At 40.9% G+C, this 25,921-nt stretch overlaps 3 protein-coding genes across 5 annotated transcripts; 1 reads left to right on the top strand and 2 right to left on the bottom strand.

The window, feature by feature from the left end:
- Positions 1-328: 328 nt before the first annotated feature.
- Positions 329-8,020, bottom strand: LOC135477891 (transmembrane protein 180-like). 2 transcript variants are annotated; one of them, XM_064758112.1, is made up of 6 exons: positions 7,781-8,020; positions 6,658-6,760; positions 5,387-6,304; positions 3,052-3,206; positions 2,490-2,573; positions 329-2,164 (listed from the first exon to the last, which is right to left on the bottom strand). In XM_064758112.1, exons 3-6 carry the CDS (start codon positions 6,245-6,247, stop codon positions 1,864-1,866), a joined length of 1,401 nt encoding a protein of 466 aa, XP_064614182.1. In that variant the 5' UTR covers positions 6,248-6,304; positions 6,658-6,760; positions 7,781-8,020; the 3' UTR covers positions 329-1,863. The 2 variants fall into 2 exon arrangements, with proteins under 2 accessions (XP_064614182.1, XP_064614174.1); XM_064758104.1 differs by lacking the exon at positions 7,781-8,020 and having other exon boundaries at positions 5,387-6,293; positions 6,658-6,786.
- LOC135477875 (transmembrane protein 180-like) lies at positions 7,050-20,818 on the top strand. Of its 2 annotated transcripts, none has more exons than XM_064758084.1 (5): positions 7,050-7,183; positions 9,694-10,650; positions 11,461-11,615; positions 11,904-11,987; positions 19,038-20,818. In XM_064758084.1, the coding sequence occupies exons 2-5, from the start codon at positions 9,763-9,765 to the stop codon at positions 19,336-19,338; spliced, it is 1,428 nt and encodes a 475-aa protein (XP_064614154.1). In that variant the 5' UTR covers positions 7,050-7,183; positions 9,694-9,762; the 3' UTR covers positions 19,339-20,818. The 2 variants fall into 2 exon arrangements, with proteins under 2 accessions (XP_064614154.1, XP_064614163.1); XM_064758093.1 differs by lacking the exon at positions 7,050-7,183 and adding an exon at positions 8,836-9,006.
- An 875-nt stretch (positions 20,819-21,693) lies between these two features.
- Positions 21,694-25,718, bottom strand: LOC135473026 (probable G-protein coupled receptor No9). The gene is made up of 2 exons (XM_064752837.1): positions 24,940-25,718; positions 21,694-21,979 (listed from the first exon to the last, which is right to left on the bottom strand). Exons 1-2 carry the CDS (start codon positions 25,716-25,718, stop codon positions 21,694-21,696), a joined length of 1,065 nt encoding a protein of 354 aa, XP_064608907.1.
- Between the last annotated feature and the right edge of the window lie 203 nt (positions 25,719-25,921).

Here is a 25,921-nt window from a genome sequence, read left to right as displayed (position 1 = left end):
TTTTCACCCGGTAACGCCTCAAGCCCTGTGGAAAGGTTTGTAATTGCCATGTACTCCCTCCACACCGTGGTGTTCTTTTGCCATATTATTAACAAAGTATCTAATAAACTCCCTATCTTATAATCAGAGTGAAATTAAGAAAAGATGTTATGATAATTCAATCAGTCTACATGTATAATGTGCTTGCGGGTAAAACAAAGTTAAACAAAGCAAGCACAAAGCTGAGAAATTTAATGATACAAAACAACAATACCCAGCTTACAATGGCCATACAATGAACTGCACTATGAACAATGAAGTCAAGTTCTCGCCCATTCGCAGCTGGGAATTTTAATGATACAAAACAACAATACCCAGCTTACAATGGCCATACAATGAACTGCACTATGCACAATGAAGTCAAGTTCTCGCCCATCGCAGCTGGTCTGTATTTTGTCATGCTGACATGTACTGGGAAAAGCGGGTCAGTCCTGTTACCTGTGATAATCATGAGCAAAAATAGTTACATAAAAATATACAAATTAATATATTACATGTATATAATGCCATGCATGAAAGGTATTATTCTATTTATTTATTTCCTTTAACGCCATACTTAGAACTTTTCACAGGAATTTACGGACGCATTGAACTGCATGAGTGGAGGAAACGGACGGCTTTGGATAAACCACACACAAGCCTGAGACAAGTTACGGACGAACTTCGCCAAGGGTGACCTATGTCTTATATTGGTAGGCTTAGGACTATACATATTAATACAGAAATTCCGTGTCTCGGGTCGGGATTGAACCCACGCTTAAATTATGTACCTCGTGAATTGGTATGTTATTGTAACTCGCACACCTTGCTCTCTGAACTAAATCTCGTCCCGGCAGCATTACTGTCTATATATGCTGTACAAGGGCACACAAAATTGTAATCGTAACACACAGTTGTATGCATTCTTGAAGGGGGGGGGGGGGACACATGCAAGTAGGGGGCCTTCCGTTCAACAACACGCAAGACCTGGCAGTGAATCTTGCCATATTTCACTCCCATACTCTAATAGGTTCCACGTATTGACGCAAGGCCTCGCAGAAATGTCGCCCACCACACTGACTGGTCGTTTGGTTGAAGTGTTCGGATCCCACAAACTGAGAAGGCTTGTGCATTTAATGACTAACATATTAGTCCCAGATGGAACAGAATGATAATCTTGTTACGAGATATATGCTTGTACGTATGAGCTTAAAGCAAAAAGAGCCTGTAATTTTTTATAATGATAATACATATGCCGGTGTAAGAATCTAGATCTTCTAAACATGTATATTTACAGCTCTATAAGGTAAAACAATGTAGCAGGCTATATTAGTGATGTTAAATACCGAAGAAAGAAAGAAAGAAATGAAAACACCAATTTTGAGATTCATCGGGGAGTATATATAACTTACCCTTGTAAAAGGGTAATATTACTAAGAAGTTTGAATCTGAATACACATACAAATCTAGGTGATTGCATACATAAGTAAAAAAGATATATAGATGCAAAATGATACATGGCGCAAACTATTTTTGTCAAAAGCGAAAAGCTTTGTATATGGACTGTTCTGGCAAATGAATATGGCGGCTTTATTGTGCTGATACATAACTGTTATCAACATATAAGCATTTGTATATCCCAAGCAGGTGACTAATAAAAATGATTTCTGTTTTAAATTGTTCCATCCACGCTACTTTCGCGGCTTTGACTCTCTGCGTTGGTTAAGTTAGTTGCATATACTTTCTAACCTTTGATTCATGTGGAGATGCCATTCACCTTTGCCTTTTCTATAGACAGGACAGTTTTATGATTATTTCATCTTCAGACCCATTCCTTTCGAATGCCTACAAAAATCTTTTGTTAAATTTTACTGTCTTCGGCCGTACTTTATGGGTTTCTGACAGTGTATACTGGGACCAGGCAAACAGCTGGATTGTCCCTACTACCATGGGAATGAAACACACAAGATAAAACATGGCAGACTTGAGAGAAGTAATCTCTTGAGGAGAGAGCGAGGTGGGATCTTGCTTAAACTGAGTATACTTGTACATATTGAGCACTGCAACAACAACCATGGGTGATAAGGAGTACACAGACTTCACGATGACCGCATTCGTACCAAATACCATTGAGGTGATCGGCAATCTGAAAAAAAGATAGCAAATGCAAGGCACCAGATATGTAGTAACATATTTATAATTTGGTGGAAACTTTGGTCATTTTTGCTTTGATGTCTAACATTAGGCCTACCATGCAGGCTCTAGAGTAGCGCACAATTTTATGAGACATTTATACCGTCTATATACAACAACCTAACGTCATGGCTTTATTCAAAGCCAATCAAACACTATAAAATAGACTGCAGGTTCGAACTGACGACGCTGTCACAGCAAATTCTTTGAACCCTATGACTGTCCAGTTACCATAACACAGACGCGAACAAAAACTATTCCTTGTAACTATAACTTACCGTCTGTGATACTTCATCTTATCTTCTTCTGCTATATCCGACAAAGCCATGCTAAACATTGAGAACGTCGCCGATCCAAGTCCGCTGAATATCAAGACAAGAATTGGCAATTGGCATTAGGCATATAGCTTACTGGAAACAGATTACACTTTTCAATATTCACATTTCATTGAAAATGTCAGTATTCCTACCTCAATTTTTTTTTATATTTATTAATTTAAAAATATTGTAAACGAAATGTATGTCGTGCAGACAATATTTCATCACATGAAAGCCTTACCGGTCAGGTTAATAACCAATCCACATACAGAGCTGGTAACAATCACCCGAAAATCCGAAGCTTGCATGTACTGATCAATGACAATCAGGGTCTTAATTTGACTAATTGTTCGAAAAACTGTCAGAATTTAAATTCAGTAATAGTACGTACCCATGCACTATCATAATCACCAGTAGGAGCCATGCGTGGTTTATACAGAAGAGTAATAGTACGTACCCATCCACAATCATGATCACCAGCAGGAGCCATGAGTGGTTTATACAGAAGAGTAATAGTACGTACCCATCCACAATCATGATCAGCAGCAGGAGCCATGGGTGGTTTATACCGAACAGGTATAGGACGAAGCCAAAAGTTATTTTAAGGATGAAATTCAGTCGAATCAGTTTGTAGTATCCTATGTCTGTAATCATGGAAGCACCAAATATGACCAGCAACTGTGAATGCAAAAAGATCAACATACTATAGGTAGGCTCACCTGAGTATGATCAACAACGTTACGCTATGCACAAAATGCAGCAAATATTTACAAACTATTTTTATGGAGGAGATATAATCCTATGAAGAGTTGAGGTGAATCTTATTAAAGTGAAAGACAGCACCTGACTAATATCCACTTAAAAACTACCATTCGAAGTATCTTCAACGGGCATTAAATATTATTTTACAGATTTTTTTCAACATGGGTAAAAGTTTAATGAAACTTCGTCTTGTCACAGTTCCAGCGCGTCTGCATTATCAGCAGCAAGGTGACGTCACCTTTACTCTAGCTATCTATAAACGTCGAAGGTATTTCCCGTGTAATAATCTAATGAGTAGCCTATGGTAGTTGCGGAATGTAGGGCCCCCTGACTCTAAAATCGACCAAAACGAAGTGTTCGCAGAGTTACAGGGAATAGCTACTTCCAATATGTCGGATCACCGGTAAGCCACATTTAATGCATCTTCACACGCGCATTAAATCATCCCTAGCGTAAATCGATGTCAAGCGAGAGGTCCCCATAATTAACTAACCTGTTCTGACTCTCGCCGAAACCAAAACCATTCATGACAAAAGCACACATTCACAAAATAAACACATTTTCAGACCCTACACCCACTGTGGCCTCCAGCTCGTTCTTATAGTCGTACAGACGAGTCACGTGATCGATGCGAGCCTAGAAAAGAAAAATAAGGTCGATCAAAGGAGATAATACCTATCGCAATTATTATACAACAACCGGGCAAGTCTAGTCGTCCATTTGGCTGGTTCACTCCTCCTGTCGTCAGATGGCGCTTCAGTCTCGTTCGTTCTCACAAGTGATTAAAATGGATACAAACGGCTTTCGAAAGCCAAAATTACAATACGATTATTGTACAACTGGATTCATGCTCAATTCTGACAAAAATGGAAATAAATCTACGCACCACTGAGGCTGATCTAGGCATTCTAAAATAAACTTCAATTCCAATAAATTCAGAGAAAAAAATCATATCATGAGATTTAATTGATTTTAAGCATTGTCCAATGAGATAATGTCTTCTCATTCTTATAAACCCTCGGCATCCCTAATGAATTTTTCGCCGACTCTGATATTTGTTATTTAGCAACTGCATGTTGACTAAGCGCTAACATGAACGACAAAAAATTTATCTGTATAATTCGAACAGCGTGTCTAAGTAGGACTAAGTAATACTGGGTTGATGAATGCGGTTTGGGCCGAAGCGGTCTGCTGTTGTCTGATATAATTTGTGCTCCCGTCGTTGAATATTACACTGATAGTAAATCAACTGATTTTACATCTCTGGTAAATGATACCGACCTGACCCATAACACTTTTTGAAATGGCCCTTCGGTCAGGCGTAAATCGTTGTAAACGATCTCAAAATGATGTCTTATGCAGTAGTTCTGCATTATCACAGGCCATTTCATGGAGTGAATGGGTAAAGGCTACGTCACAGCGTAGGCCGCGTAATTAGATAGCAACGTGTTTTATTGGATAAAATTCTCAAGATGGCTGCTTCGATTCACACCAGCCATTTGTGCAATACTGTCATTTTGTTCTACATGATATCTGGTGAATTCTCATTGCAAAAATAAAGTATGACACTTTTTAGAAAGTTCGAGAATCCTGCTTAGAATGAAATGTTTTGGCCAGGTGCTGTCTTTTCCCTTAAAAAGTTATCCTTTGTTTCACCAGGTCAGAAAATATTGGTGTCAATTGCAAAGTTGTATAAAGTATTCGACAAAGACAGAAACTTGCATACTTTCACTCAGCTATGAAAGGACAGTTGGCCAGGTGCTGACGAAGTACATTGGCTTATTAAGATCATTTCAGTATTGTCTATAAATAAGACAGGAGTCTCTGTGGCCTAGTGGTTAGGGTGCTAGCGCAGCACAATGACCGAGACGCATCTCATCAATTTTGTGGTTGCTCTGATATCTCAAGCTGGCTTCCTCTCCGGTCGAACGTGGGAAGGTCTGCCAACCACCTACGGATGGTCATGTGTTTCCTTCAGGCTCTGCCCGGATTACTACCACCATACTTCTGGCCGTTACTTCTACTTACATGAAATATTCTTGAAAACGGCGTTAAACCGCAACAATAAAATAAAACAAGTAAATACATGTACTTACGCTGGGGAATATATCTTTGACACCATACAGAGCTCGCCTGGCTGTTGGGGGCACAACCTCAGGTGGAGCCAGATTCTGCGCAATGATTGGCAGGAAGCTGCCCAGAAACGTCCCGTGGAAAATGTGACAGAAATTCACAGTCACAAAGCACAGGAAGTTCCTCGACTTGAGAATTTGCCACGTCAGCAGCCAAATACTTTCAGTGGATCGTGCAGTATCGCTTTCATGTTCAGCTTCAGTATCGTACTGTGTTTTAGCATGGGTACCAGCGTATTTATATAACAAACTGCTGATGACAGCTAAGCAGACACACGAGAGCTGAAAATACCCAAAATATTTCAGACTGGCGGAGGAGAATTCACAAAGATACAAAGCCAGTGACGCGGAGAACGCCCCCAACTTTGACCACCGCAGAAGCTGCACGCGATCTTCGTGATTTTTCGAGATCTCGGCAAACAAGCAGGATTGTGCCAGCCCTACAAAGGTGTACATTGTATCGTATAGACAAAGGGCAGCGATGAGGTGAAGCCCCGTCACCCAACTGCCCGTACCCATGGCCTCCCAGGGAAACCAGGGCACTAGAAACACCAAGCCGAACAGAGGTCCCGAATACAAGATGGCATGGCGTCGAGTCTTCACGAAGGGAAGGCGAGAGTTATCCTGGATATAGGCGAACAGCGGGTCGTTTAAGGTGTTCCAGATCATAAACAATACCTGAGCGAATTGGAACCATGAGTTGTCGATGTGGTAGAAGTCAAGAAAAACCATCACATAATAGAAACCGAAAATTTTACTCAGAATGGAAAAAGCAACGCTTGCAGCTGTGAATGCTAACACGGGTTTTGGAGGTAGCGCCCACATGTTTGCTACCTAGGCCTACTGGCGTCTCTGGTCTACAACTTGACACCTGTTTTTTGCCTGAATAAGACAACGTAACGGCAAATTAATGACCTTAGCAACTGAGAAATGTAACAACTGGAGATGTACATTTAAACCAGGCTAAGATACAACAACTTATGATGATAACATTTCCTCATTTTTAAAATGATCTGTGTTTTTTTTCTTACAGATAATTTGCATAGAGATACAACAGTTTCGTTTTGCATCCTTCGACGTCTTGCATGGGTATAATATGTTTACCAAGGTACGTTACGTGGGGCATGGCTTCAGGAAAAGATGGTTTGCGCTTCCCGCCAAACACATGTGACCTTCTTACGCAAGTTCCGGTGCATGTGAATCCATACGTGGTTTAATATTTATCTTCTACTCACCTTTTTTTTGACGGATGGATAAATGGCACAACCGTGGTGTGTTGTTGACACGGATAAGTGGTAATCTCTGTAGCACTGGTCGACTCGATATCTGCAGACTATGCTGGATGTAAAGACATGGGTTAAATAGCCGTGAAGACCTGCGGTATACACACTTGACAGGCCTGAAGTACACACCCCTGTTAAGTAGGTCGCACTTTCTGCGTGGCGATCAACAGTACAGGCAATGTTTTCTCTGCATTGAAATAGAGGTGTATGTGTATGCACAGCAAGTCTGATTCAGTCAGTACGTAACTTGTCTCACAAAGGGTTCGTCATCCGATCGACTTTCGAATAGCTGGAGGTAAAAAGACGTGTGTGTTGTGTACCAACACCAACAGATAAAGGCGTATGCTATTTAAGGGACCGTCTGTAAATTGCACAGGCGTGCAGTATACGTAACATTGACCGGTTCCCCGCAAGTGCATTCTGTGATAAGTTGATGCACTTTATACATCCAAAGGAAAATATTCGAGAATAAACAGTAGTAAGTATCAGTATGGAACTGTGCATGGGATAGCGAAATCCCCCCCCCCCCCATTCCACACACACTCACCCACAGCAGCATTTTGGTATGGTTTTGTACTTCACCGGTAAGTAGATTCTAGTTGGATAACTACTCAGATAGTTTTTAAAAAGGTCGTTCGTTATTATAGTTCTCTGTTTTTAAATCATAAAATTCCAGCCATTTGTGGCTTCCGATTGAATCGCATTTTTATTCACCAATTCTCTTGCACGGAAGGTGGGAATTTAATTAGTACTTATCGGCATACCCAGATAGCATTCCAACATGGGGCCCATATGGTTCCCATATGACAACGGATATGGGCCCCATCTGGTATCTCCTGTAGGTCACATGGCCTGAAAAAATGTCTCCCACAGACTATACGGATATCCTAAAATGTTATCTTTTTACCCACATATTACCCATACGGGACCCATATGGGATTTTCATGGGAAAATAACTGGAAATTTCTACCCAAGTCGGCCCTACATGGGATGTACCTGAGCAAATCCATGCCAGTTGCCCAGATCACGCTGATAAGGGACCCATCTGAGTGTGCTAGGTATTTGTTTAACGTACCTGGTTCAAATTTGCATGTAGATGACGTCCACGGCCATTCCACTGAGTACGCCATGTGAAGCTCGCTATAAACTTCATACACGTCACACAAGTTTTTTTCTTCTTCTTCTTCCGGGTGGTGTATTCTCTGCCTTTTGCTCATTTCCATGTGTTTAGTTTGTTAATTCAATGAAGTGCCTATAAGCTACATGACTGTTTTGTAATGAAAGCAGTATTTACAATGTTATTGTAAAAGCATTGACGGAGAGACTCAGGTATACAATTTTGAGGTATGATATAATGATGCACTACAAAACGGCCAGGTGTGATCCGCATGTTCAGGGTTTGTCCAATCATAAAATTCATCACGGTAATCAAATAGACGATTTAGAAGTCTTCATTTAAACAGCAATGTGGTGTGAACAAGCGTAACCACTTTGGCATCTCCGCAAGTGAATAACCGGTTGCCAGTTAAGGTTAGCAGTTCGGTTGTTGCTAAATCATGTTAGTACGTGCCCTAATGGCCACATAACACAAAAACAAAGTGATACATCTGTAATTGGCAGACAATGAAATTCTGACCCTTTATCTAAAGATATGCTTAACGTTTTGCATTTCCACCATGTTAAGGCAATAGACTAACAAGCCTATGATACCGTCTATATTATCTGACAGTAGGTATTCCTTTTCGAACACGACTTTGTGAAGGAATTATTCGATATCTTCTCAAACTATCTCATTCTACGTAGGTCTACAAATCGCAGCAATACAACATGATGCGATCTTTATTGTACTTTGTTCAGTCAGTCTTGCTGCTGCCCAGATTGTGTATTGAAATGCCTTAAGCGGTGTTCACGTGCATAGTATGACTCTAGAAAATAGAGTAAGTTCAGATTCATAATATTTATATCTTTAAACTAAAATCGATTGCCAGCTCACACGTTTCATTTTTGCTGAATTTTGCGTGTTGGTTTGTACGATGAAACGTGTCACAGCTTATTCTAGGCCCCTGACTAAAACAAGATTAGTGGCCATTGATTGACACATCTGTTTGTTATGTGAACCAGCAGGCAAACTGAGAAACAGGGAGGCCTACCTATTGAATGTTAATGTCACGCATCAGACAACACCGTGGTGACGAGCTCTGACCTGCCAGTCGGTGCTTGTGATGTGTTCTTCACATTGGCGTACACAAGTGAAGCTAGGGTTTTGCCTGCCTTGTGACATTAAGAACAACTACTGTGTTGGTATGTTAAAAAGGGTGTCCAAAAGAAGCTGTATACGTATAGTTATGCTTGATTTACAAAAATCCTACATTGAATTGTCAACTTGAATGCCTGGAGAACGAATGGTGAGATGCACCGTGCCGTGGATATACCTGTATGGTCATGGTGTACACAGAGTGTTTTCTGAATCTGCAGTCCTTACGACTTCTGGGGTCCAGACTGATCATAAGTAATACACTAATTCTCTCTATATGTATGCATGTGTCAACGAGTGTCTGTACCTGCAGTCGGTCTTACGACTTCCGGGGCCCAGACTGGTTAACTGAGCTACAAAGCGTAGTTCTTACCTCGACAGGACAGTCTTGTTGAGTACGACGTCAAACCCCAAGCACTCACTCGACAGGACAGTCCTTAACCAGTAGTGTCCCAGTATCTTATCTAGCGCTCAAATATCCCGCTTGTTGCTTTAACTAAGGTTGTTTGTCAGGTATCTAGCAAAGGGCAGTGGGTTACCCCAGGAGGTTTTGATTCCGGCATATACATATATATTTCAAGCATATACCCCGGCCGTTGCCAGTGCTGCATTTTACATTATATAATGAAAAAAATATTGAACACACGCTTACAGCTTACATCTTATAAGTTAGTGTGTGAGTTTTGATATGTGTTTATCACATTGCCTTACATTTGCTGTCTTTTCTTTTTCAGGTAAAACCAAACAAGGCGTTCACGTAACAAAGCTCATCTGACATATCTGATTTCTGCCGGAACCTCGCCATGTCTACCCCCCAGAAACTGGACTTCACCGCAACTTTGATGGGCTACACAGCCTCCAAGATAGCCCTGTCTACAACTGGACGAATTTTCAGCTTCTATTACGTCCGGATATTCCTTGATCTCTACCATATCGATTCCGCCTGGTTTCAGTGGGCTCAAGTGCTGTATATGGTGTGGAATACAGTGAACGATCCCTTGTTTGCTTATGTCCAAGATAACGTGAACTGGCGTTTTGTTAAAACACGGCGTCATTCTCTTCTGTATGGTGGGCCGCTCTATGCCATAGTGTTCATCATTCCTTGGTTTCCATGGGAAGAAATGGGACTGGGAACCTGGAAAACCGGCGTTCATCTGATCGTTGCTTTGTGCTTATATGACACAATGATGACGTTTCTGGGACTTGCGCAATGCTGTCTATTCTCAGAGATATCCAAGCAGCATGAGGATAAGGTGCGACTCCTGAGGTGGTCCAAAATAGGCCCAGTTGTCGCTGCCGTGGGACTTTACCTAACGGAATATTTATCAGAAGGCTTAAGAAACTTCCGTAATTTTCAGATAAGCTGTGTTGTGTTAGCGATAATATCTTTTCTTCTGTATTGGTATGCTGGGAAAAACTGCGTAACACAGTATGACGTAGACCGTATCAACTCTTCTAGCACCCTCAAGTCAGATGGCTCACGGTCAAGTCTCAGTATTTGGAGGCTCACGTGGCAAATATTAACGTCCAAAAATTTCCTCTGTTTTGTGACCATAAACTTCTGTCATGAATTCCACAGAACATTCCAGTCAAATTTCATGGCCATCATTATAGAAAATCTCACCTCTAAAGATGACATTTCGCTTGGAGTTAGAAGTTTCTGCTATGGTTTCGGGGGCCTTATACCAAGTGTGAGTATTCCTACGTCCATATTGCCTAAAGACACGTTGTGGATTTTGTGGAGCCTTTCATCACATTAAAGGATTCACGAAAAGATAGTATAAAATGAAGAGTTAAGCTTTAAGGAAAGCGAAGAAAGATATGCCAAAAAAAAAACGAAAAAAAAATCAGTTTTGAGGCATATTCATATTTCTTAAGAACTTTTTTATTTTATGCATATTTTCTATCAGTGGTCGGAAATATTCGGAAATGACGCCATCGCCGGACATACTGTAAACGTGGGACCAGTTTAGCGCCCGCAATTCGTGCTACCCCCTGTTCATATATAGATGCTCTTTATGTTAGGATCCAGAATTTGATCATAAGTTCTCCACAGAATAACCCGGTTTTCTATCTCATCAGACCCCTACATTTATGCCTGGTCTGTTAACAGGTGGTCATCCGAGGATTTCGAATCAGATCAGCTACCTGATTGTTATTCCCGGTTTGTTTACAGATGGTCCTTGTCCTAACGTCCTGAATGACATTTGATCCCTAATCGATATCCTTGGTCTGTTCACAGGGTCGATATCTTAGGATCCTAATGGCTTATCATTATCACAGTCCCAAATTGTTATCCCTAACCTGTTCACAGACAGCAGCTATCCAAGGATCCAAAATGAGATAAGATTGTTTCGGATGTGTGTATTCATGCTCGTTATCCTAGGATCCCGAGTGAGATCAGGTCCTGATTGCTATCCCATTTCTGCTCATAGATGATCGTTATCCTAGGATCCAGAGTGAAATCAGGTCCCTAATTGGTATCCCCTTTCTGTTTTCAGATGATCGTTGTCCTAGGATCTCCTCTCGTCAAAAATCTAGGATCATATAGATTGATAGCTTCCAGCTTCTACGTGAAGATCAGCCTGGGTGTGATGCTATTCTTGGCAGGAATGAACAAGCCTTGGCTGCTCCTTGTGGTCATGATGGTGGATAAGTACGAAGTTTCATTTAATCTTTCTTTGCCACCTTATATGTCATGTAATATTTGTTGTGATTGTTGATGTCTGTTATTTACAGTTGACTGTGGGCTAAACCGTAATAAAGTAACCACCATCCGTATCTAGTTGTCATACCATTTTCAGTTATTTATCATATTATAGTAATCAGCAATCAGTATTAATAGACTCATAAAACAGGCAAAGTTTTCTGATGATTTGAGGCGGGCAGCCTTCATTTTGTTATGGTGACTTAAAACCAATCAGAGTTGGTCTTATATTTCCAGTGGCGTTAGTTCAGCAGCATTTTCCCTTTTTGACATGTCCCTTTCCGACATTGCGGAAGAGGATAAAGTTAAATACCAGAGAAGGTAAGTGTGTTAACGGACTTATGAGGTGGTGCTCTGGAATCCACCCCCGGTAAGTTTGCGGTCGAGTTTCAGTCAGGAGGTTTGTCAGTTACCAGGCAAAGGGTGGTTAATACAGGCTGGTCATCACAGATCTCTGCTTTCAAAAACCTGACCGCCGCCATATAGGCTGAAGTGAAGAATGACTGAGCTCGGTGTTTACACCAATGAAATCATTTTTAACTGGAATAAGATAAGAGCTTGAAACTGGCCATCCATTTTCACAATTGCTACCAAACATTACTCGGATTACAAAATTAAATCCGAAAGGGGATTGGAATAGATTTTAGGCGCTTACGATTATTCGGAAACACCGGTTTCGCCATCCTAGCGTAGCCAGTTGTGTGACGTTATTCGCCGTTATTGTTACGTGATAGGTCCCAGTAAGCTGGCGACACAAGTGTTTCAGGCATAATCGTAAGCGCCCTATGCTTCTAAAGTAAACCCAGGTTATAAAGTGGTTTCTCACATGATATACCAACTACCGCTATTGAGACGTTCTCACTATGAACACGAAATCCATTGAAATATTCACCCTTTCTATTAAAGGAAAATATGATATCCAGATACATATAAAAACTCTTTTAAATGTATCCCGATGATTGTTATCATGTTCTCTCCAGTAGCTATATGCATGGTTTGACGTCGTAACTGGTAATTTTTCACTCATTAGGTGTGTGTAGATATACTGTGTCTTCTTTTGGCAGGGCGAGTTATGCCGCCAAATTTCTGCTGCCACTGAAATTGAACACAAAGTCTGCAACTATAAATATATAGAAAAAAGATACAGGACACAGTTATCATAGAAAAAAATATGTAAACAATTATATAAAGCCGAGAAGATGAAATTCAGTATTGGGGATATGTTGTAAAAGCCCACGGCAACTCAACCAATCACGAGCGCTGAAAGCATCACGTGATAATTGTCTGTCACGTCAGAAAGCCTATTAGCTCTCAATGGTCAGTTTGGTTTCTTATAGTGGATAGACAGATATCGATGCAATAAATTGAATTTATGCGGTTAGTTTGAGTATTAAACGGGTGCATTTTGGACCACATCTTAATAAGCAGACAACTGAGAACAGCTGCCCGTGTCACCATGCGTACATCTTGGGCAGGAGACTGAACTAACTTGTCAGGGTGAGCTTGCGAGAAAACTACCTCGAGAGAGTCATTGCTTCAAGAAAAATATTGTGGTGTTGCGTTATTTTTCCTAAGTCAGAAAATATCTTCCCAAAATCTGAATGAAAGAGTCTGTTATCAATTAGGAGGCCCTGCTTTGTTGGCGAATTCTCTGACGTCGGAATAGCCAGATAGGCCTAGTGCTTACCTCCATGCAGGATGAGGACGAGTTGGACTGCCAAAACAGCGCCAAATTGATACTCTTTGGTTGGGTACCAGGCGTTTTTCTTTGTAATTTCTCACTGTCACATTGTTTAATACCCATGGTACGGGAGAGCTCCTAGGTTTTTGTGTCGTCACTCCAGATAGCTAAATGGCGTCACCAGATGAGTGGCTAGGTATTAACGATTGTTTGCTATTTATTTTGTCGATACGCGGTGTAGAATTTTTTACATATTTTTAGAACATTTCTGAAATACTATTTTTCTTTAGTGGCTGACTTTATGTTCACTTGAAGTATCATGCCAAAGAGACTAGGCATAACAGCGCACTGAGTCACATTATTTTGACATTAGGCCAACCCGGCTTGCTTCCTTGTTCTAACTTCCCAGCGTTGAGGGCCAAACGAGGCAGCAAGAAGTGCGATTTTTGAAGTCTGTATTTTTTTATTTGATTTATTTGATTGGTGTTTCACGCCGTACTCAAGAATACTTCACTTATATGATGGCGGCCAGCATTATGGTGGGAGGAAACCGAGCAGAGCCGGGGGAAACCCACGACCATCCGTTAAAGTCTTCAATATGATCCGACCTGGGTTTGATTTTGGGTATCCCAGCGTCTCTCCAACAAGTAGAAACACAAAGTAGTCCGGAAGTTAGCAGAGGTTTATCCACCAGGTCGCTTACGAAAGGTTTGACACACTGAATATACAAAACCATGTGTGAAAACGACAAAATGGTGACTCTAAAGTGCGGCAGCCATGCTCAGCCCTCAAGAGGTGGGGTGGAAAGTTCCCCAAAACTGATTTTATCGGTCACGATCGCGCACGAGGATGAAACTGATTTTATACATTCCTTATGACAACTTGATCACTAAAAGCTAAGAATTACGTCCCCAGGTCATGCACTAAGCAACTTATGAAAAATCTAATTAACGCTAATTATAGATTTTATCGGTCATGTCGCCTGCGAGGAAATTCTTTTTTACCAAAAGATACCTTGGGATATGCTAATTTTAAAATAGTTATTCTTTAGTTCTAACTCCATGCTAAAAACCATTTTAGAACGGATCCGAGGTCAATATTTGGGCTAAATTACGTTAAAACGAGGCTATTGGTCACAACTGAGTACAGGGATGAAACTTATTTTATACATTCCTCAAGATAACCTGATCACTAAAATCCAGTTTTTAAGTCCCCAGGTCATGCACTTAGCCACTTAAGATCGGCCTTATTAACGCCAATTATGACTTTCATCAGTCATGTCGCGTACGAGGAAATTTTTTGACCAAAAGATTCCCTGGGATACGCTAATTATAAAATGATAATTCTTAAGTTTCAGCCCCATGCTAAAAACCATTTAAGAACGGGTCAAAGGTCAATATTTGATTTATACTACTTTAAAACAAGAGCATCGATCACGATTGAGTACAAAGATGAAACTTATTTATACGTTCCTTTTAACAACGTGATCAATAATGACCAATTCTTAAGTGTTCAGCTTATGTACCAAACCACTAATTAACGCCAATTATGATATTTCCTATGTCCTGTCGAGTACGAGAATTATTTTTTGACGAAGAATGCTTATGAAGTTCCAACATGCAAGTATACCCTTAAGAACGGATCAAAAGTTATCTACCGACCAAGGCAGGAGGACTACCGTTCTAAAGTTTACAGCTAATGGACTAGATTAATTCATGCATTTAGCTGATAATAATGCAATATAATTCGTGCTCTTCGTGCTCCAGAGGAGTGCCGGCCATCGCCAGGTGCCCCGCTTAAAGCCGCAGCCTGAACAGTGTCATCTTAATGGAACACGAATCGACTCTTTAATATAATGTACCAAGCCACTGAAGAACGACCTAATTAACACTTTTCTGACATCTGTAAGTAATTTCAATTATGTAGGTGAACGTGTGCAACAAGATGCAGCACGATGTGGTCATTATAAAATGGTAATTCTTAATGTCTTCCATCCTTTGTTCTGATTGACTTATAAGAATGGACCAGATTTAATGAAATGGCGGAAATTATTTTCTGAAAAGGGATAATCACAATAACCTAATCGGGTACATGATTGAAAGTCGCTTTTTTAAAAGCAAAATCTGAATAGAAAGACTGCCATTACTTTTGAATGCCAAATGCACTTGGAAGTTTTGGGGCATCATTGCCTGTGTCTTTTCTGGAGAAAGATAGCTTCACGTTACTTCTCGTAGGTTTATTTGTTCTACTTTCTACATTTGTCAAGAACAGATGGCGCTCCAACCCTGACGTGCAAATACAAGCTGCACAGTGACATGTCATTCTGAAAAATGTGTTAACAACAATAAGAAACAATATGACAATAGATTAATATGACATAATTTTCTCTTTAAGATTTAGGGAGAGAAAAACATTAGAAAAATATTTATTATCCGAATGGGACTCAAACAGAAGATTAGGAAAGACTTCTCGGTCGAGGTTTTCTTCGCTTTCTTCAGTCTTCTTTGGGCCGTGTAATTTATATTAAGTGATATTTATGCATTTACATGATCAGTTAGAATAAAATCCTAACTGACAAGATCCCGTCTTTCACCGGTTACGCGTGACTATTTGCCATCTATAACACTGTCGTGGGTGCTGTGGCTTTTCTCTCCATGCTGTGTGTCTTAATTATACTCCTCTTCATCTGATGACGAGACTTTATCTGATGTCTTTCCTCGTCATCCGAATCACCTTGTATTCAATCTGGAAACATTGTGTCCGGGAGCCATAGTTTGTTATTGTTGTTAAGACATTTTTCAGAGATGTTACAGCTTGTTTTTGCATGTTGGAGTTAGAACTTCAACTGCTCTTGACAAATGTAGAAGGTTAAACTACAAACCCACGAAGACTAGCGAGAAGTTATCATCCTCCAGAAAAGACACAGGCAGTGATGTCCAAAAATATTTCTAAGAGCATTTGACATCAAAAATAATTACAGACTTCTGATCTCTTCTGTTTAGATTTTGTTTGGTTTCTTTTTTTAAAAAAGCGACTTTCAAGAACGTACCCGATTGGGTTATGGTAAAATACTCATCTATTCCTTTCCAGAAAATAATTTCAGCCATTTCATGAAATATAGTCCATTCTTAAGCCAATCAGAACAAAGGAATGAAGACATTAAGAATAACCATTTTATAATGACCATATCCTGCTGCATCTTGTTGCACATTTTCGCCTGCGTAACCTACATTATACCAATAGATGTCAGAAAAGCGTTAATTAGGTGGTTCTTCAGTGGCATGGTACATTATATTAAAGCGTTGACTCGTGTTTCAATTAAAGTCGCGCTGTTTAGGCTGCGGCTTTAAGTCATATGCTTTGTCAGGTACCTGGCCATGGTCTGCACTCCTCCGGAGCAGGGAGAGCACGAAATCGTATTTTTAAATACAAGTCAGCTAAATGCATGAATTTATAAATTAAGCCCATTAGCTGCAAACTTTAGAACAACAATCCTGCTGTCTTGCTCGCTAGATAACTTTTGGTATGTTATCAAGTATATAGGTACATGTTGGAACCTCATTAGAATTTTAAAATCAGTATATCTCAGTCCCTTTACGTCAAAAAATCTATCTCGTACTGGACATGACATACGAAAAATCACATTTGACGTGAATTAGTGGTTTAGTACATTTGCTGAACACTTAAGGATTGGTTTTTTAGTGATTAGGTAGCCTGAAGAAATGTATAAAATAAATTTCATCCTCGTACTCATTTGTAACCGATGCTCTTGTTTTAAGGTAATTTAGCCCACATATGGACCACCCTACCCATAGAGGGCTGTGCGCGCCTGCCGCACTTAAGAATCACCATTTTGGCGTTTCTGTATATTCAATGTGCCAAACCTTTCGTACGCGACCTGACCGATAAACCTGTGCTGGCTCCCCAACTAAAAGGATATTCACTACACTGCATTCGTTGGTCACATATTGCAGCGCTGTTAGAATTTTTAAACGTAACTGTGATCTGCGTCTGTCGAAAATACAGTGTTATGTTATGTACCCGTGGGCATGCGATGTTGATGGCTTGTAGAATTGCTTGACGAATTCACCAGACTGATTGAATGACGTCACTGGAATCCTTCGTGCGTTCTGTCGTCCGATGGAACACCATTGATTCGCTGCTCTTAAACCGTGAAATGAGTGGAAATTAAAATTGCATTCTCGGAAATAATGTTGAACGAGTACTCCCAATAGCACACAGAATTTTCCAGTGTGGATTCAAATTGATTTCCAGTGAAATAAAAAAATTCATCTAATGGATTTCTTATTTGACGATCCCCAATCTCATTCTTAAAGTGCAGTTAACCCTGTTATGCTATAAGATGTATGTTTAAAATTAATACGTGATGGTATGTATAGTATATATTTATTTATTTGATTTATGTGATTGGTGATTTACACCGTACTCAAGAATATTTCACTTATACGACGGCGGCCAGCATTATGGTGGGAGGAAACTGGGCACAGCCCGGGAAAAACCCACGACCATCCGCAGGTTGCTGGAAGACCTTCCCACTTCCGACCGGAGAGGAAGCCAGCATGAGCTGGACTTGAACTTAAGCGACCGCATTGGTGAGAGGCCCCTAGGTCATTACGCTGCGCTAGCGCGATAACCGACTAAGCCACGGAGGCCCCTTGTATAGTATATAGAGAACAGGGTTAGATTAACCATAAGAATTAGATGGGTCCTCATCATTAGATGGATTCGGGTATCGAGTATTGCTCAAATAATTATATTCGGCCGATAGATCTATCTAAACCCGAATACCTCAATCTTGAAGGCTAATCCCTCTACCAGGTCCGTTTATACGGGAACCACTTGATACCTCCCCTGTTCTAACAACACAGGGTCCAGTGCCATATGGTTACCACCATTGTTCAACTGCAGCTGTTTCGTCGGTTATTATTCTTTAGGCAGGCTTTCAGAAATATCAGTATCCTCTGATACAACCGTTGCTTGGAAAATGCGTCTCGTTTTCGTCCTGAGGGAAATCCTGCTAGATTTGACACATTTGACTTAAGTAGGCTTACGTGAACATGGCGGGCAACACAAACACGACAACTCAGCCAAATGTAATTTAGTCATTATTTCCTTCTCCGTGTAGGGAGACATTTCCATAACCCGTTGGCATCAGAGCAGTGTTATCAAAGCGCTTGATTAGGATAATGGATATTAAAGTCAACATTTTTTGCACGACAGACAGTTTTTTTTCTCGCACAACAGACTTATTTTTGTCTTAAGGCCAGTGTAAGTGAGTGATTCCTTGATCCATACATATCTGACTTGCGAAAACGAGGCTGGCCTGATTTAAAGAGATTTGCCAACAACCGATAATCAGTCAAGTCAAGTGTCTTGACTAGTACCTCTACCATGCGGTAAAGCGGGGATGTTACTTTGCATTAAATAAGTGTGCGAGTTTTGGCGTTCGCAAACCCGCATCGTACACATTAAAACCATTTAAGGCTATACAGGTTTGAAAATTGAGGCTTTGTCAAAACATTTGTATGGAAACAAAGATGTTCTTGATTCGGCTGGTACAAGCTATATATATTATAAAGTTACTTATCCTACAGTAGAAATATTATTTTTTTAATTTGAAAGATGTAAATTCACAAATTCTACAATCAACTTTCTTCAACTTCTTTCAGGTTACCTATAACGTCAATGGTGTTTGGAACGAACGCTCTTGTTGTCAAGCCGGTGTATTCACTAGCCCCCATGTTTACTGTGGCTGTTCTGGATTTGTATGGGTACGACAAAATGAGAAAGGACAAAACCAGTTTGAGTGAAGCTGATATTGGGTTACTACACACTACAATGTTTAACATGACCTGTTTCATCCCTGTTGTCGTTGGCTTGATACAGTATGTCGTCTGGTCACGGTACACTCTAAAAAATGCTCATCGTACGTCCCAAGAACCGAACGAGGCACTCTCCGTTAGTATATAGCGAAAGATTGGTGTACATGGAGTTGCAACATAAAAGATCGTTGCTCTGTTTTAAATTTATGCATTTTACAATGACGGAATTATTGACAAAATTATTTTTTCATAATTGAGGATTGTTTTGTGGTGTTACCATGGTGAAACCTTTGAAACTTTGCTCAATAATTGCTATATGATGACAGATTGACTAGATGTTCAAAACTTTGCTGTTGTGAAGTAGAAAACCTGATTTGCTCCGGGTTTTTTTTTCTATATTTGCAAGGGTGTCGCTGTATTTATCTATGATTTGATAATGCTGAAAGTGAACATAAAGCTGGCCACAAAATTTGAAATAATTCCCAATGATACCATATTAGATATTCAGGGTCACTAAACGTACGAGCTCTCCTATGCCATCTGATAGGTCTACAGGTCGACATCTGGTAATACACAGAGCCAGCTAGAGCCTCCTTATTTTCCTTTTGCTGTCAGTGTTGTGAACACATTTCCGAAATAAATCTAGTATTGTTGAGGACATATTATGTGTTTTTTTTTGTCTATGTATATATAGTGAAAGACTCTATGTTGACTTTAAGGCACAATCATTAGTATTGTGCAATACTGGTGTTGCTTGGAAATCGATCTCAGAAACAGTTTAACCATTCTGTTATTGTTTATAAATACCGATACTATGATTTATTTGTTTGATGTTCTGGTGGTGGTTACATGAATGAATATATATATAATAATAGATATGGAGTTTGTGATCATATCGTGGGCAGAAGCTTTAGATTTAACGTAAACTTTGTTTTAGAACTTAAATTTAATATGTCATGTGAATCGAAATTTGGAAGATACTGCCTTATTTATTCCGGTTATGGTAAAAGGTACATTGGCCAAACTACAGATCTGCGATCTAGGCTAACTCTTCACAGGCAACAAATCAATAACGAAAACCTTTGTTTTTTCCCTCGTATCAGGCGATGTGCTATTTCTCTTTCACCCCCATTTACTGTCTTGCCTTTTTACAAAGTACCACATCAAAAGCAAGCTTTGATGGATATGAAAAAAAATTCTATTTATTGAAAATACAAAACTGTGTTGAATGGAAATCACTGTCCCTAATTCATATTTAACAAATGAAACTGTATATTGGCCTTATCTTGACCTGATTGTCAGGCTTAACAGCTGTCTTTGTATTGTATTGTAGTAGGATTATCCTATTTAATCTTTCAATTGTGTTAAGCATAAAGTATAAAATTCAAGTCAGTGCTCGCCGCATCTGGTTTCGTGCTGTTACACTGACCATATACTGTATATAGTCATGACTTTACGCTGCTAACACTCAGTATCCGTGATGAGAACGGAAGTTCGAAACTGCAGTTGGAATACAACGATATAGAAATGTGAGAAGGTTTCCCTTGTTTTTTCTGATATATAATTATATATACATTAATGATCATTTATTTGTCTTGTTCATTTGGTTTTTCTTTAAAGGTGGAGAAAACATAAAAATGACATATAGCTCAGATTAAAGAGTGCGAAAAGCTATTCCTAAATGTCGTCTTCGATATTTTTTCCGATTTTTTCTTAAGGGGAAAAAGACACTTGAAAATAATTTTTATATGATGGGTATTTGGGACCACCTTTTGGCATTTATAGTCTTTGTTTAACAAAGTCATAAATGAGGTTGTAACACAGGTTTAGTAAATAGATTTGCACTAGAATTTGTTCTTTTCAGTAACAAATGTATTAAATCTCAACTTTGATCATATTTATATTTTAATATGTTCATAAATATTATCATAATTTAGGTTAAATGCATATGTTTCGATATAAACAACAAATTTACATTCAAATAAATTTATTAAACCAGCATCACATCCTTATTTAAAACATTATTATTATCTATTCCATATATACGACAGAACCTAGCCGCAAGTCATTTGTAACGTGAAACAAAGCTCACTGGATATTTTACCACAAAGAAAATTAAAACAAAGCGATCACTACATATCAACGAGCCCAAAAATATGTTTCCACAGAAATCATCATAAATAATCGCCACTTTTAACAATTTCGTCATTAATAGGGATTCAACTTTCTGGATATAACACAGATTCGAGTGCTAAAACTTGCTTAAGACCACTGCGGGTTTTGAATCGGCGGCCTGAGGGTCAGGCACCAGATGGCCACAGTCTGGGCAGCCACTTTATTAATGAAATCACATTAATGTGTACACCCTGCTCTTTGTAACAATATTGAAACAGAGTTTCATGAAAACCTCTATCACTCTAACCAGTGTCCCCTTTTGAGTTCCCAAACACTGTATTCTCATCCAATCGAGTATGTTTAAGGCGATTCCATGCAGTGTGATCTCTCAAACTGTTGGCCTGTTGCTTGTCTTGTGTGATTGGGAACGCCATCGGCTAAACATGTCGGTTATCTCTGCGCGGAAGGAGGTGTTCCTCAGCGAGTAGATGACAGGATTACAGGCAGAGCTCAGGTACATAAGGAGGATGGCCACGGATTGGACGGCTGCTGACAGCGACTCTACCTTAAACGTTCTCAGAGCATGCACGACCATGACGGGGATCCAGCAGATGGCGAACAATCCCAGTACCATGGAGAGAGTGGCGGCGGTCTTCATCTCAGCACGCGTAGTCCTGTGAAACAGTGAGAGAGTTTTCATACATATATACATGAATACTCATTGATGACAGATTGATATATCCAGCTCTGCATCGGCTGAGATTTTAAGTCAAGAAGCTTGTTAGGTACCTGACAAAGCGCATTGACTTACTCTGAGCGGAGCTTTCAGATAGCGATTTAATCCATACCAGAAACTTTTTAAGGAATTTTTTATGTAGTGAGTACCGTCTTCTTTGCGACAGTCAATGTAAAGGTGCGATAAAACTTCATGAAGACCCACTTGGTCGAAATCAACATCTTCTTGTTTTTTGAGGAGGTATTCGCGAAATATTCTCGGCACGGTTGAAATACACTTTCAACTGGAATAACGACTGGAATAACTTTCGCTTTTTTCTAGCAATTCTTGGCTGGTATGAGATGCATATCGTTTTTTGCCGCCTGTAGACACATCGACGTTATGCCCCATTTTTAGCGACAGACAACTCCAGCAGACGACAGTATGCCGAACATTCTTAAATAGAAATGTACCTACTGCCTCCGCTGACATTATATCTCTAATATACTCGGGCGCCATGCTTTTTACAACAACGACGTAGAAAGCAAGGCTCGTGCATTACGTCACCTGATCTGAGATTACTACTTTCGCTTCAAGGAAACAAATGCACGTGATAGCGAATGTACCGGAGTGTTGAGTAGTGCGATATTTACAGACATCGTGGGTATTATTATCATCTCCATCCGGACTCAAGCTGAACCATAGCGATTTAAATTTACACACTTGCCACTTGGTTTTGCATAACAGAATTCAGAGGGGATACAACAATAGTTATCGTGGGTTCCTCACAGTGTTCTCAACGCTGGATGACCCAAGGCATAAGCTGAGGGGTGGGGTTGGGGTGGGATTACTGCGCTAGCGGCGCCCATCTATACACGAGCCTTGTCTCGGTACCGCAGGATCACGTTGAAGGGCGCGTGATCTTGATTATAGGCTGAACTGAGTTATCCCCCCTATTATAATGCTGCGTGGTAATTCTGTTGCGCAGGATATATGACATTTAAACCTCCGATGTGATTCATATACCCTGTGTGGGCGTGTCTTGCAGCTGTGACAAGTGTACGTCAACATTTTGAGCCGGCTGATCAGCCAATGGCAATCAAGAATCACGCCTGATGTGGGGACATAGACCTGTATATTGTGTAACAGTTGTAGTTGACACTGAAACACACGTCACATCAACAGTTAGAATAGTTATCCAAACTAAAAAGGTACAATACGAGTAAGAGTACCAGATAGTCCAATTCCATTTTATTTAGAGCCATAGGTACATTTGGAGAAAAACTGCTTCAGTTTTTGGCTGAATGAAACACAAGGCAGCAGAATTTCTACTATGTATTAGCCCCGAAACTCATTTTCTTATATTGGCTAAGCGTCGCTGGTGTCTCCACGTTAACAGTATTAATTTAGTACTCAACGAAGGTGCAGGCCGACACTCTTTGTTATCGAAGAAGTCTCGTGCAAATAAAAGACACCAACATAAAGACTGCTTTCCTCACCCACTGCACCGTCACCATATGCCTCTCGCTTTAGAATAGATTTATTATAGCCATGAAGGCTTCCACGGCACACGTTCCTCGGCCGTGCCCACCATCTCTATACTGCTCCACTATGAAACAGGACATGCACGCAGGCTTACACGCTCAAGATGGCGGCTACGGCCGAGGAGCGTGTACCTCCAGGAGGCGTCACTACCCGACCCGTGTCTACCAGCCCCTTATTAACGAAAACGCTCCTATCCGACCCATGTCCACTTGTTCCTTACCAAAGAAGGCACTCCTTCCCACGCCATGTCAACCAGGCCCTTATAAATGAAGAGGCTCTCATCTGACCCGTATCTTCTAGCCCGTTATCAATGAACGCTCTCATACCCGATCCGTGAAAAACCGATCCTTTATCAACAAAGGCGCCCATATACCAGACCTGTGTCTTCACCAGCCCCTTATCAATAAAGGCGCCCCTACCCGACCCGTGCCTACCGGCCCATTATCAATAATAGCGCTCCTACCCGATCCATGTCTACCAGCCCCTTATCAATGAAAGCGCTCATGTCTGACCCGTGTCTGTCAGCCCCTTGAACGCATGTGCGCATTCATGAACGCACTCGTACTAGATATGTGACAACCAGCCCCTTATCAACAAAGGCCTTTGTCTAGCAACTCCTTATCAGTCAAGGCGTCCCTACCCGTGTCTACCAATCCCTTATTAATTAAGGCGCTCCTACCTGACCCGTAACAACCAATCCCTTATCAATGAAGGCTCTCCTACTCGACCGTGACAACCAGTACCTTATCAACGAAGTTGCTCCTGCCTGACCCATGACAACCAGTCCCTTATCAATGAAGGCGCTCCTACCAGTCCCTTATCAATGGAGGGGCGCTTACCCGACCCTTGTCTACTAGCCCCTTATCAATAAAACCGCCCCTACCCGATCCGTGTCTACCAGCCCTTTGTCAATGAACGCGCTCCTATCCGACCCGTGATAACCAATCCCTTATCAATGAAGGCGCTCCTACCCGACCCGTGACAACCCGTCCCTTATCAATGAAGGCGCTCCTACCTGACCCGTGTCAACCTGTCGCTTATCAGTGAAAGCGCTCCTACCTGACCCGTGTCAAATAGAGACCTTCGTATACCACCCGTGTCAACCATTCCCTCTTCAACGAAGGGGCTCCTTCCTGACTCTCGATTGGTTTAGTGCCTTTTGAATGCTGAAAGATCTGATGATTGGACCAGGTTGTCAGGGTAAAAGATTCGGTTACTCTAACTTTGCCAATCGCTGGGCAGTATCACATACTTTTTGGGGTACATTTGTTTTACCTTCCAGTCGTAAAGTATCCCGTCCCGGGTACAAGCTGGTGAAGTAATTTTGAGTATGGATGATAAATGAAATAAATAATATGAGGCATAATAACTTACAAAAACTGTTGAATGACGTTCAGCGTATTCCTTCGATGAGGCTGGGAAGAGTTGGCGGGCACGGATATGGATTCCGCACGGGCAATCCTGGAGACACGTGCATCTGGCTCCACAGTGGCCGTACGACCTCGTACCAAACCAAATATCTGGACATAGGTGACTGTCATTACACAGAAGGGAACGCAGAACAAGAGAGAGCAAATGAATGCCATGTTGATGAGCCCTTTGGCGGAGGTGTCCCAGACGACCATGCAGTTGACGTCAAAACCTGGGATGAAGACAATGCGTGCATGGCCGCTTGCCGAAGCCATTCCTGTGACCAATCCACTGACCCAGCACAGCATGGTCATGAAGAAGGCTCTCCGCCGTAAGGTAGACCCGCGAACACTAGGGTTCTTCACTCTGTAATATCTGTTCAGAGATATCATGCTAAGGAAACTGTTAGACGAAGTGGTGAAGAAGATGAGCAAGAAGCCGGATACCTTGCACATGGTGTCTCCAAACAACCATTCCGTGGCGAAGAAGGATACGCAGCATAGGGTCATTGTTAACAGACCATTCAGGACATCAGCCAGAGCCAGATGAAGAGCCAGGTAGTTACCGGGCTTTGTGACGGTGTTGTGCCAAGACTTTACCAAAGCGGCTATGACCAGACCATTTCCAAATAGTGTCGTTATACAGATGGCCACCAGCACTGAGCCGAACGCACGGCTCTCTAGCTTTGTTCTGTTAAACAGCAGAGAAATGTTATCAAAGTGCCCAGTCGATTCAGATTCCATTCTCGTAGGAATACCTTCTGTTTGTGTTTTTGCTTAAGGTTCCAGTATGTTATCTAGCGCTGGTCAGGATTTGTGTTCGAATCTGTGATGCCTGGTCTCACAGATATCCACTTATACAACATGCTATCGGGTGTGTTAATTCCACTTTAACACCTTCATATCTATTAGGATGAGGTGTTATAAAAATGTCATCACATTTATGG

The sequence above is a fragment of the Liolophura sinensis genome, chromosome 1 (assembly GCF_032854445.1).
Source record: "Liolophura sinensis isolate JHLJ2023 chromosome 1, CUHK_Ljap_v2, whole genome shotgun sequence".
Lineage (NCBI taxonomy): Eukaryota > Metazoa > Mollusca > Polyplacophora > Chitonida > Chitonidae > Liolophura > Liolophura sinensis.
This window is presented reverse-complemented; position numbering and strand designations above follow the sequence as displayed.